The 13,284-nt window shown below is 40.7% G+C and overlaps 1 protein-coding gene across 1 annotated transcript in view; it reads right to left on the bottom strand.

Moving 5' to 3' along the window:
* The window catches only part of LOC112223927 (CUB and sushi domain-containing protein 1), a 236,962-nt gene that overhangs the window by 148,041 nt on the left and 75,637 nt on the right, over nt 1–13,284 (bottom strand). Inside the window, exons 2-3 of the mRNA XM_042305838.1 lie at nt 12,718–12,912; nt 12,023–12,230 (exon numbers count right to left, since the gene is read on the bottom strand). Coding sequence (XP_042161772.1) covers nt 12,023–12,230; nt 12,718–12,912 — 403 coding nt within the window. The remainder of the gene's footprint in view (nt 1–12,022; nt 12,231–12,717; nt 12,913–13,284) is intronic.

Here is a 13,284-nt window from a genome sequence, read left to right as displayed (position 1 = left end):
CTTTGGTGATGGAGTGGGTCGCTGCAGGTGAAGCAATTTAGGTAAAGTACCTCAGACCATGGACACATGATTGTTCCACCAAACACCTCAGGCATTTTAAGTCCAGTTCAATCTCTGTTTATTTCAATAGCCTCCCAGCAACTGAAACCAATACCTGTTCATTAGCCAACTCTTAAATCTTCACAAACAGTACTAAAAACACAGTGGTTATTTCAAGTACAGCAGCAATTTCCTTTTAATTCTTGCTCCTTTTCCTTGTGCCTTGTATTGGGAAGACCTTTGCCTTATTTCTGCTCAGACTGCCTCTTCCTCTCAGCCTAGTTTTCACACTCCAATGAACAACACTGTTAAAAAAGAAATTGAGAAAAAACCCAAACACCACTCAGCAGTAATTGCTATTCGCTCACTGTCCTGTGCCAACTTCGGCTGGACCTTCAATCCAAGACAATGCAAGGGAGGTTTTGTTAGAATGAAGTGTATGATCTATCTATTCTACAATCATTAAAATCCTTGTTTGTCAATCTATTTTACATTATAGGGGGGCGGCAATAGTTTATAATGGCTTTATAACCTTATAATTTGATTGAGTAGTAGTAGTTATGAGATCATGATGTTCTGAAAACCAATGTGAAGTGGGTGCAACATTTGAAAGAAAAGGAGGGCTTTTATTTTATACAGTAGTTATTATATTGTTAATTCAGCTTTGGAAACACAATGTATGAAAGGTCATGAGGACAAACATATCTACACTGATGACTTTAACTAGTATTTGATGACAATGGAGAACCTTCCACGCACATTCTACACATCGTCATATGACAAAATCCCATGGATTAAATATAATAACTTTTTGATCACACTTCAAGGCAGAACAATTTCTCGACAGTTGGACACTACACTCTTAGAAAAAAGGTTTCCAAAAGGGTTCTTCGGGTGTCCCCATAGAATAATATTTTTTGGTTCCAGGTAGAACCCTTTTTGGGTTCCATGTAGAACCCTATTTAAAGGTTCTATATGGAACCTAAATGGATTCTTTTTGGAACCAAATAGGGTTATTCAGAAGGTTCTTCTATGGGGACAGAAGAAGAACCCTTTTAGGTTCTTCTTTTTCTTAAGAGTGTACCTTACAATGGTTGTGCAAAACTTGCTGTCCATACACATTAATCAAAAATATCTGTTGTCACACATGAGGTGTCAAATGCATTCAACATCCATTATTCTGCCTGAGAGTTTATAAGACCTCTATCACCTTCAAAACTTTTTTGCACAATAACATGATTGGCATGACAGCTGACAAATAGAGCCATACATAAAGGGAGTTTGGTCATTGTGGCTTCTGTCAAATACAGTGTTTCTGATGATCATATCCTAGTCTGACCTTAATTGGTTAAAAGGTGTCACGTGACATAATTTGTCGCCATGGAAGCACTTGACACATCTCCTTCATATCCATTGCTAAGTGACTAATGATGCTTCAGGGACACAATTGATACTCATACTGTATTGTGTGCTGTGTAATTTATAGTGGAACTGAAAGTGTTTTTACTGCTTTGCAGATATGAAACAAACAGAAAGTCATAATATCAGTCAAAAATATAAAATACCAGTTTATGCTACAAAACCAACTTTATAAGTGGTTTTAAAAATACATTTAAAAAAACATTGTTTGCTGCCTCCATTCGGGATGCACTGTTTAATTTTCAATGACTCAATATTTTGGACAAAAACAGACGAATTTAAGGCTAGGAATTTATGCTCTTTTCGAGGCAAGCAACACTGAAGCATGCACGAGAACACCAGCTGTTCTGGATGACTATGTGATAACGCTCTCTTTAACCTCACTAGGGTACGTGGGACGGTAGCGTCACACCTGACCAACATCCAGTGAAATTGGAGAGTGCCAAATTCAAAAACAGAAATACTGATTATAAAAATTCAGAAAACATACAAGTGTTTTACATAGGTTTAAAGATGAACTTCTTGTTAATCCAACCACGGTGTCAGATTTCAAAAAGGCTTTACGGCGAAAGCATACCATGCGATTATCTGAGAACATAGCCCAGCAGACAAATCCTTACAAACAGTAACCAGCCAAGTAGAAGAGTTACACAAGTCAGAAATAGAGATACAATTAATCACTTACATTTGATGGTCTTCATATGGTTGCACTCAGAAGACATTCATTTACTCAATATATGTTAGTTTAGTTTGATAAAGTCTCCCTTTATATCCAAAAACCTCCGTTTTGTTTGCACGTTTTCTTCAGTAATCCACAGGCTCAAACGCAGTCACAACAGGCAGACAACAAATCCAAATTGTATCTGTAAAGTTCATAGAAACATGTCAAATGATGTTTATATTCAATTCTCATGTTGTTTTTAGCGTAAATAATCAATAATATTTCAACCGGACAATTACGTTGTCAATATAAAAGGTAAACAAGAAAGGTGCGCTCTCGGGATTGCGCATGAAAAAGCTCTGTGACACTGTAGGGTCCACTCATTCAGACTGGTCTTACTCCCTCATTTTTCAGAATACAAGCCTGACACAATTTCTAAAGACTGATGACATCTAGTGGAAGGCATAGGAATCGCAATTTGAGTCCTAAGTCAATGGGTACTGTAATGGCATTGAATAGAAAATGACAAAAATAAAACAATCCTACGTCCTGGATGGATTTTTTTCAGGTTTTCCCTTGCCAAATCAGTTCTGTTATACTCACAGACAATATTTTAACAGTTCTGGAAACTTTAGAACATTTTCTATTCAAATATATGCATATCCTAGCTTCTGGGCCTGAGTGGCAGGTAGTTTACTTTGGGCAAGATTTTCATCCAGAGGTGAAAATAGTGCCCCCTACCCGAGATAAGTTAAACAGACCAACATTCACAAAGCTGCTGGGTCAGACTGATTACCAGGATGTGTACTCATGGCATGTGCAGACCAACTGTCAAATGTCTTCACTGACATTTTCAACCTCTCCCTGACTGAGTCTGTAATACCTACATGTTTTAAGCAGACCACCATAGTCCCTGTGCCCAAGGAAGCGAAGGTAACCTGCCTAAATGATTACCGTCCGTGGCACTCAAATCGGTAGCCATGAAGTGCTTTGAAAGGCTGGTCATGGCTCACATCAACAGCATCCTCCCGGACCTCCAATTCGACCCACTCCAATTCGCCCACCACCCCAACAGATCCACAGATGATGCAATCTCAATCACACTCCACACTGCCCTTTCTCACCTGGACAAAAGGAACACCTATGTGAGAATGCTGTTCACTGACTATAGCTCAGTGTTCAACACCATAGTGCCCATGAATCTCATCACTAAGCTAAGGACTCTGGGACTTAACACCTCCCATTGCAATTGGATCCTGGACTTCTTGACGGGCCGCCCCCTGGACCCATACAAATCAGCTGGGCTTGACAATCTGGACCCTCCATTTCTGAAACTATCCGCCGCCATTGTCGCAACCCCTATTACCAGCCTGTTCAACCTCTCTGTTCAACCTCTCTCGTCTGAGATCCCCAAGGATTGGAAAGCTGCCACAGTCATCCCCCTCTTCAAAGGGGGAGACACCCTGGACCCAAACTGTTACAGACCTATATCCATCCTGCCCTGCCTATCTAAGGTCTTCGAAAGCCAAGTCAACAAAAAGATCACTGACCATCTCGAATCCCACCGTACCTTCTCCGCTGTGCAATCCGGTTTCCGAGCCGGTCACGGGTGCACCTCAGCCACGCTCAAGGTACTAAACGATATCATAACCGCCATCGATAAAAGACAGTACTGTGCAGCCGTCTTCATCGACCTGGCCAAGGCTTTCGATTCTGTCAATCACCATATTCTTATCGGCAGACTCAGTAGCCTCGGTTTTTCTAATGACTGCTCTGCCTGGTTCACCAACTACTTTGCAGACAGAGTTCAGTGTGTCAAATCGGAGGGCATGTTGTCCGGTCCTCTGGCAGTCTCTATGGGGGTACCACAGGGTTAAATTCTCACGCCGACTCTTTTCTCTGTATATATCAATGATGTTGCTCTTGCTGCGGGCGATTCCCTGATCCACCTCTACGCAGACGACACCATTCTGTATACTTCTGGCCCTTCCTTGGACACTGTGCTATCTAACCTCCAAACGAGCGTCAATGCCATACAACACTCCTTCCGTGGCCTCCAACTACACTTAAGCGCTAGTAAAACCAAATGCATGCATTTCAACCGTTCGCTGCCTGCACCCGCACGCCCGACTAGCATCACCACCCTGGATGGTTCCGACCTAGAATATGTGGACATCTATAAGTACCTAGGTGTCTGGCTAGACTGTAAACTCTCCTTCCAGACTCATATCAAACATCTCCAATCCAAAATCAAATCTAGAGTCGGCTTTCTATTTCGCAACAAAGCCTCCTTCACTCACGCCGCCAAACTTACCCTAGTAAAATTGACTATCCTACCGATCCTCGACTTCGGTGATGTCATCTACAAAATAGCTTACAATACTCTACTCAGCAAACTAGATGCAGTTTATCACAGTGCCATCCGCTTTGTTACTAAAGCACCTTATACCTGTATGCTCTAGTCGGCTGGCCCTCGCTACATATTCGTCGCCAGACCCACTGGCTCCAGGTCATCTACAAGTCCATGCTAGGTAAAGCTCCGCCTTATCTCAGTTCACTGGTCACGATGGCAACACCCTGCTATGCTTTATCTTGGCCAGGTCGCAGTTGTAAATGAGAACTTGTTCTCAACTAGCCTACCTGGTTAAATAAAGGTGAAAAAAAGCAACACTTCTGCCATGCTGATCCTTAACACTGGGGCCCCTCAGGAGTGTGTACTTAGTCCTCTCCTGGAAAGGGCAGTGTGGAGTGCGATTGAGATTGCCTCATCTGTGGATCTGTTGGGGCGGTATGCGAATTGGAGTGGGCCTAGGGTTTCCGGCATGATGTACCTTTCTTTAGATTTTAGCTCATATTGCTCTGGCTAGCAGTAGTTGTTGATCTTGATGTTGTTGATATTTATATAGGGAAAGATAGCCTACCTTTTTATGGTTGTTTGATCAATAGGACTGTAAAGTTCCCAAATGCAAGAGGACTTAGCAACATATTTGCAGAAATTCATTCAGGTGTATTTTGTGGCTTTTGCCGAATGCGTTCTAATGATCTAAAGTCTCGCTGTTGCAACTTCCTGTAAACACACAGTCCAGTTCAGTGAATGATGGCAGGCCTGTGTGGCAAATGGCTTGTTTGCATAAAGGCCTACCGTAGCTCTGATTGGCTATGGCGCACCGGTCTGCGGAGACTCCGGGTCCTGGACAAGACAGATGTTTTTATTAGGTTGTATTTACTGCAGTGTCTATTAATTGTCCAAAAGCACAGCCTTTTTCCCACACTATATTTGTAGATCATTTTCACAAATGCCTTAGTTAAAGCTTCTTAGGGATAGTCCCCTTTTTTTCAATTTTCTCCGAAATGACATATCCAAATCTAACTGCATGTAGCTCAGGCCCTGAAGCAAGGATATGCATATTCTTGGTACCATTTCAAAGGAAACACTTTGAAGTTTGTGGAAATGTAAATTGAATGTAGGAGAATATAACACAATAGATCTGGTAGAAGAAAATACAAAGAAAAACCAACCAGTCTCTTTCTACCACAATCTTTGAAATGCAGAGAAAGTTCACAGTTCTAGCCATTAATCTGGTTGTAATTATGATAGTGTACACGAGATGGGAGCAGTGTGTGTGCAAAGTTTCAGATGGATAACTTGAAGTATGAGTGAATGACAATACTTTTAGTGTGAAGTCCCCAGGTACATTTGGGCAGATCGTGAAGGAGACATTCGCATTCATATTACATTTTTTTGCAAGAATATCATCAAAATTGTATACGTGGACTTTGATTGAGCTTTCCAAGTATTAGTAGCCATATTATAAGTTCAACATTTGCAAAACAACCAGTTTTCATAACTCTGAATATCCTTATAATTTTAGTCCAAAATTAGAAGGTATGCTGTCATACAAGGTTAGTAGCTACATTTGACATTTTCTGGATACTCCCGTAAAGCCCAGCTCATTGGCTGTCTATCTAGCTTTGTTTGACTCCGATTGGTGTTTATTTGACAACGATACAGTCGTTCAAGTGATGACTGCCCGCGCCATCGGCGTGCCATGAAGGTGTTGCTCTCTAACCAAATATGGTGTCCTATAGGATATACTACACCCCTAATGATACAGTGAAGTCTTGTTACCTTCTAGGCTCTCCAAGGAATATATACGAATGTGATTTGACTCGTTGAAACAACGTTTAGGGTGAGATTTTCACAGATTCCTTTCTTTGCAAATTGAACGAGTTGAAATACAAAATCAATCGTGCATGCTATCTGGACCTTTTTACGATATGAAAAAGGATTTTATCTAACAAAATGACACTTCCTGTTATCTCTGGGACCCTTTGGATGATAAATCAGAGCAAGATTTCAGAATGTAAGTACACACATTTCACCTTCAGAAGTGAATTTATCAAACCTATCCCGGTGAAGAAAGTGTTTTCTTGTTAGGAGCTCTCCTCAAACAATAGCATGGCATTTTCTTGCAGTAATAGCTACTGAAAATTGGACAGTACAGTTATATTAACAAGAATTTAAGCCTTCAGCCGATATAAGACACTTATATGTACCGACATTTGTTGTTTCTCTAAAATCTGAAAACTTGACATAATGCGCTGCATGATTTACAGAAAAAATGGTGTCATCCTTCCTGAGGATGTATTTGAACAGATTTTAATAAGATTCCATGTTGATAAAATGCTGTCAGTTCCACTTTAAGCAAGCTTTCGAAACTTCTGAAAATACCCTTTCGAAGCGAATATGCCATTTGGGTGACATCAACATTGATTTTAACAGCTCAAGTCGAAAATATCCCTTGTGCTGACGGTGTCTCAGGGAGAGTTGGGATATAAAAATATATATAATTCCAATTCACATGTGTATTAATACACACTTGTACATCTGTGAAATAGGAACAAATATAAGCACCCACCAAATTATAGTATTATTGGTTTAATTTGAATCACATGTATGAATTAAATAAATTGTCTTCACATTGGCTAAAGAGTTCAATAATGAAATGAACATATTTATTGTGCTATGAAGAGTGACAAAATCTGGCATGACAGCTTGTCAGGCACCTGCCTGCCAGGATCATGTGGTGGAAATTGCTTCAGGAAAGCCTTTCAGGGAGCTCCCTAAGAGCATGATATGTATCAGGCATCAATACAGGAATTTGACCACCTGTCAGTTGTCAATCTTGTTCACCAAGTCTCATTCCTTCATGTCTGTTTGTATATCAATCACAAGTCCTCACCTCTTGTGTCAACGACGTATCAGTGACCAATATATGATATTTTATAATCGTATTCATTTGTCTGAGTTTAATTAATTCAGACAGAAGCAGCCCGTCTGACATGGTTCCTCCTGGCGCCAGGGGGCGGCAGAGACCGCCCTAGAGACTTTTATTGGACTCAGGCGTGTGTTATTATTTCATGATTGTGTCCCTGTTAAAAGAGGTGTGTTTTATGTGGTCCTTTGCAGAAGCTTGAATTGTTTACTGGGTGCGTTCTTTTGTGTCCTGAGTGAGTGGTTGAGACTTAGTGTTTGCTGTTTTTTCCCCCCAAGTGCACTGTGATCCTGTGGCTACTGTTTCTCAGTAAAGTATTATGTTTATCTTTAACCACTGATTCCTTGTCTGGTCTCTTCTCTGCACCTGGGTCCAACCTCACCACGTCACACTGTCAACTCCATGTGAAGTGTCAATATAAAGTCAGCAAAAAAGAAAAGCCTCTTTTTCAGGACACTGTCTTTCAAAGATCATCAATAAAAACCCAAATAACTTCACAGATCGTCATTGTAAAGGGTTTAAACACTGTTTCCCATGCTTGTTCAATGAACCATAAACAATTAATGAACATGCACCTGTGGAACAGTCGTTAAGACAATAACAGCTTACAGATGGTAGGCAATTAAGGTCAGAGTTATGAAACCTTAGGACACTAAAGAGGCCTTTCTACTGACTCTGAAAAACACCAAAGGAAAGATGCCCAAGGTCCCTGCTCATCTGTGAGAACGTTCCTTAGGAATGCTGCAAGGAGATGTGACCAGGGCAATAAATTGCAATGTCTGTAATGTGAGATGCCTAAGACAGCGCTACAGGGAGACAGGGCGGACAGCTGATCGTCCTCACAGTGGCAGACCACATTTAACAACACCTGCACAGGATCAGTACATCTGAACATCACGCCTGTGGGACAGGTACAACAACAACTGCCTGAGTTACACCAGGAACGCACAATCCCTCCATCAGTGCTCAGGTTGTCCGCAATAGAGAGAGGCTGGACTGAGGGTTTGTAGGCTTGTTGTAAGGAAGGTCCTCACCAGACATCACCGGCAACAACGTCGCCTATGGGCACAAACCCACCATCGCTGGACCAGACTGGACTGGCAAAAAGCGATCTTCACTGACAAGTCACGGTTTTGTCTCACCAGGGGTGAAGGTCAGATTTGTGTTTATTGTCGAAAGAATGAGCGTTACACCGAGGTCTGTAGTCTGGAGCGGGATACATTTTGAGGTGGAGGGTCCATCATGGTCTGGGGCAGTGTGTCACAGCATCATAGGACTGTGCTTGTTGTCAATGCAGGCAATCTCAATGCTGTGCGTTACAGGGAAGACATCCTCCTCCCTCATGTGGTACCCTTCCTGCAGGATCATCCTGACATGACCCTCCAGCATGACAATGCCACCAGCAATTCTGCTCGTTCTGTGCGTGATTTCCTGCAAGACAGGAATGTCAGTGTTCTGCCATGGCCAGCGAAGAGCCCGGATCTCAATCCCTTTGAGCATGTCTGGGACCGGAGCATGTTGGATCGGAGGGTGAGGGCTAGGGCCAATCCCCACAGAAATTTCCGGGCACTTGCAGGTGCCTTGGTGGAAGAGTGGGGTAACATCTCACAGCAAGAACTGGCAAATCTGGTGCCGTCCATGAGGGGGAGATGCACTGCACAGCTGGTGGCCACACCAGATACTGTTACTTTTTAATTTTGACCCCCCTTTGTTCAGGGACACATTCCATTTCTGTTAGTCACATGTCTGTGGAACTTGTTCACTTTATGTCTCAGTTGTTGAATCTTGTTATGTACGAATATTTACACATGTTAAGTTTGCTGAAAATGAACGCAGTTGACAGTGAGAGGACATTTATTTTTTTGCTGAGCTTACATGTACAGTGGGGCAAAAAAAGTATTTAGTCAGCCACCAATTGTGCAAGTTCTCCCACTTAAAAAGATGAGAGAGGCCTGTAATTTTCATCATAGGTACACTTCAACTATGACAGACAAAATGAGAAAAAAAAAATCTAAATACTTTTTTGCCCCACTTTACATGAGAGAGAAACCCCTCTTATTGAATTCTAACTACATATACAGATGTGAAATGATTGTAAGATGGTTGCTCTATTGTAAATGGGATATTATGTGACATAACTACCAATTAATTTGCCATAATTATATTATGCTGTTTACTGCATCGGATGTAATTGATCACCCAGCTGTGTGCAAACAAAACACATACTGAAAGCAAACATGCTGCTGTTTTTCGACGCCAACCCACCACTGGGGTGCATTGCCAAAGAGCTCTATTTTCATGTCATGGTCAGATGACATGAAAATAGTGCTATAATGCCATCCACATCAGTGGTGGGTTTGGCAGAAGCATATTCAGAAAAGTTCCTCAAACCTTTGGTAAAATAAGTCTAGTGGTTTGTTGAAGTCCAGAAAAATTATACTATTCAGTATAAATATTACTTGGGAGTCAAAGCAAATACTACATGTTGCTAATTAGATATAGTTGTTCCACGAATAGAGTGCCTTTCATGCCCTTCAGACATTATATGCGTATGTTTGATAAAACACTACATTTAACAGTTGGCTCAAATACATCTATGCTGTAACTAATCTAAACCATGTTAAACATTTCAATAGCAGCCTGTTTTCATTAAAACAATTTTAAACCATTTAACCCCAAGATTTTCCCTCGTTTTCACCATCATTGTAAAGTCCTAGCTATTTTGTTGCTTTGGGAAAGTCATATCTAAAGATTTTTAATGTGAATAGTAATACATTTACATTTGTCCCCCAGCTTTAAAGTCAACCCTATACCGTAAGCTAAACTCTTGTTTCAATCTGGTAAAACTATTCCTTTAAAATATATATTTTTAACAAATAACATTTCAAATAATATTCAAAGCTTATGCAGAAATGTACTTGGGACTTTCAACGGGGCTTGAAACCCATTGAAAACCTGTGGTTTGAATTCAAGATGGCAGTCCATGATGGCAGTCCATGATGGCAGTCCATGATGGCAGTCCATGATGGCAGTCCATGATGGCAGTCCATGATGGCAGTCCAAGATGGCAGTCCAAGATGGCAGTCCATGATGGCAGTCCATAAGCACAGAGAATGGATATCCATTATCTGGAAATATTCTGCATGGAAGACTGGTCTAAGATCCCCCCCAATGTGTCCTCCAAACACATAAAACATTTTAAGAAAAGGATTCAGTGTCATTAGCCTGAAAACAGGGGTGCCATCATTTTGACCATTTTTTATTTTTATTTTACTCGTTAACAAAATATTTATCTGAATTTCTCAACTTTTTGGAGTATACAATATTATTTATTATATCCAGTCTTTTTTGCTCATCTTCATCAATAGTTATGGACCCCATTGTATCATGAGATGGTGCAGTAATGCAGATATTCATAAAAATATATATACAAAAATATGTTTTATTGTGACATACACCAGATAGGTGCAGTGAAATGTATTGTTGTACAGGGTCATAGTAGTACAGCACACCTGGAACAAATTAGGGGTTAGTGCCTTGCTCAAGGGCACATTTTTCACCTTGTCGGCTCAGGTATTCGAACCAGCCACAATTCGGTTACTGGCCCAACACTCTAACTGCTAGGCCATTATAGGCCATTATATCATGAAACTAATATGATATCGATATTGTACTGAACATTTTTACTGACATTTATACAGATTTTCCATATCGGTGGTGATCACTAGTGTTATAGTGTGGACACTATACAAATAATTACATTGAATATGTATTGTACTTACCTGCTGTATAGTATGATTGCTATTCATGTGTGCATGGTTATTATTGGCAATGACTGTGACCTTTCCCCTTGGATGATGTCATCACCCCGACGAATCTGTGCAATGTGACTCTACCACATGTTGAGAGGGCTGTATCGTTTAGCTGTATTTGCACCGTTTGTACATGGCTGTACACCTTTTATTTCTTAAGTTGAAAGTAAAGGAAAGTAATATTGAAATGCGTGTGGGCATTCCTTGTCAAGTTACCACAACTAGTGTGAAGGACGTTGGAATGAGGGTGTCCTAAAATGGACACATTGTTTTTAAATGGAATTCCCTAACAGAAATGAGCCTAATCAACAGTCTTCACAGGTAGTTTCAACAGTCTTCACAGGCTGTGTATGTATGTTTAAATACAGATATTTCATCCCATTCTGCTCAGAACACACTATAGTGCTCTGCATTGCAGTAGCATTCCGTTGACAATAGGTCTTGAATATTATTTTGTCACGGAATTCTCAAATGAACCGGTTATTGAAGTGTCATGTTTCAAGACCTGAAATGTCTCAGCTCTTGACAGGACAAACTTAAACATTATGATCTATTCTCCAAAAGTGGTGTGAGGTCCTGTACAACTTTAGTGACTCATCTTTGCATTCTCTCAATGGAAAATAAAGGTCTGTTATTGACATACTGGGATCAACTGTATAACACAAAAACACTAACTTAAATAGCTTTCATACATTTGTGAATCACCATAAATTACTTTGCTAGCAATCAGCAGAGCAGTGATACCATGACAGTTGCCACCATTAGAATACAAGGAATTAGGTGCTTTAATTATATTGTGTTTGTTAATTACTTACCATATTGATGGTGCCTCAGTCCCACTTATCTCCAGGAAGTCGTATCTGTCTTCCAGCTGGAAATCGCTGAAGACTAGGGCGATGGTGTCCCCTGGTTCAGCCAGAATACTCCATGTGCAGTCTGCATTATTCTCATACTCTGAGGGGAAGTGTGGACTCGATATTGTCCCTGTTGTTCCCCTCAATGTCCCACCACAAGCTCCTTCAGCTAAAATTAAGAAAATAAGTGAGAGACAATTGCATTACTGACTGGGTCACAACTTGCTCTTCTAAAATAAATCAGTCTCGACTGAGTCCTGACTCTCTGTTGTTTCAGCTCCTATTGAGTGGACAAATATTTACTAGTAAGAGATGAAGGTTTTACAGCAACTAAGATTGGCCTTGTTCCTGACACAAGATTGGCAAATCTGTAAAATAAATGTGGTTGTTGTTGCAAGTTGAACAACCAAAACAGTGGCCATTGGAAGCTACTGCCTTGTGACCTTCCTAAGACCTCTAAAACCTATGATTTGATACTTCAGGTTCAAGGATAATCCAGGATAAACACAACTAAATGATGATCCAGGATCAACACAACTAAATGATGATCCAGGATCAACACAACTAAATGATGATCCAGGGAATTTCTTACCCTCCAAACAGTATTGTAAAATAATATGATATTATATGTAAATACACTGCAAACTGTGTCTTACCCCGACAAAATGGTGCTGGAAAGTCCCACGATGCACCGGTACCTGGACTCACAATACAAGTGAGTGCAGCATGTCCCTCCAGTATATATCCCATGAGACAACTGTAACGGATCTTGTCTCCAATGTTGTACCTTGTTCCATGAATTACTCCTTTTGGTATCAACCCTGGATTTCCACATGTGTGACTTGGTAGCACTGAAAAACAAAACAAAAGATAATACTTTTAATTCCATGGCAGATCCCAGTGTTATTCTGTTGTCGAGTCTAGCACAGGGCTTTCCAAACTTGTTTTGGGCCGTGAACCCGTTTTGGCATAAAAAATTATATGAACCAAGAGCGATTATTTCTCTCACGACTCCACAATGCTGGTCCAGCACCAAGATAATTAGTAGTTAGTAGACCATAGTTTGCTTTGTATGTTCTATGTTTTGTTTGGTCAGGGTGTGATCTGAGTGGGCATTCTATGTTGGATGTCTTGTTTGTCTGTTTCTGTGTTTGGGCCTGATATGGTTCTCAATCAGAGGCAGGTGTTAGCCATTGTCTCTGATTGGAAGCCATATTTAGGTA

Source organism: Oncorhynchus tshawytscha, linkage group LG25 (assembly GCF_018296145.1).
Source record: "Oncorhynchus tshawytscha isolate Ot180627B linkage group LG25, Otsh_v2.0, whole genome shotgun sequence".
Taxonomy (NCBI): Eukaryota; Metazoa; Chordata; class Actinopteri; order Salmoniformes; family Salmonidae; genus Oncorhynchus; species Oncorhynchus tshawytscha.
The sequence above is the reverse complement of the archived record's forward strand: the minus strand, read 5'-3'. Positions and strand labels throughout refer to the sequence as shown.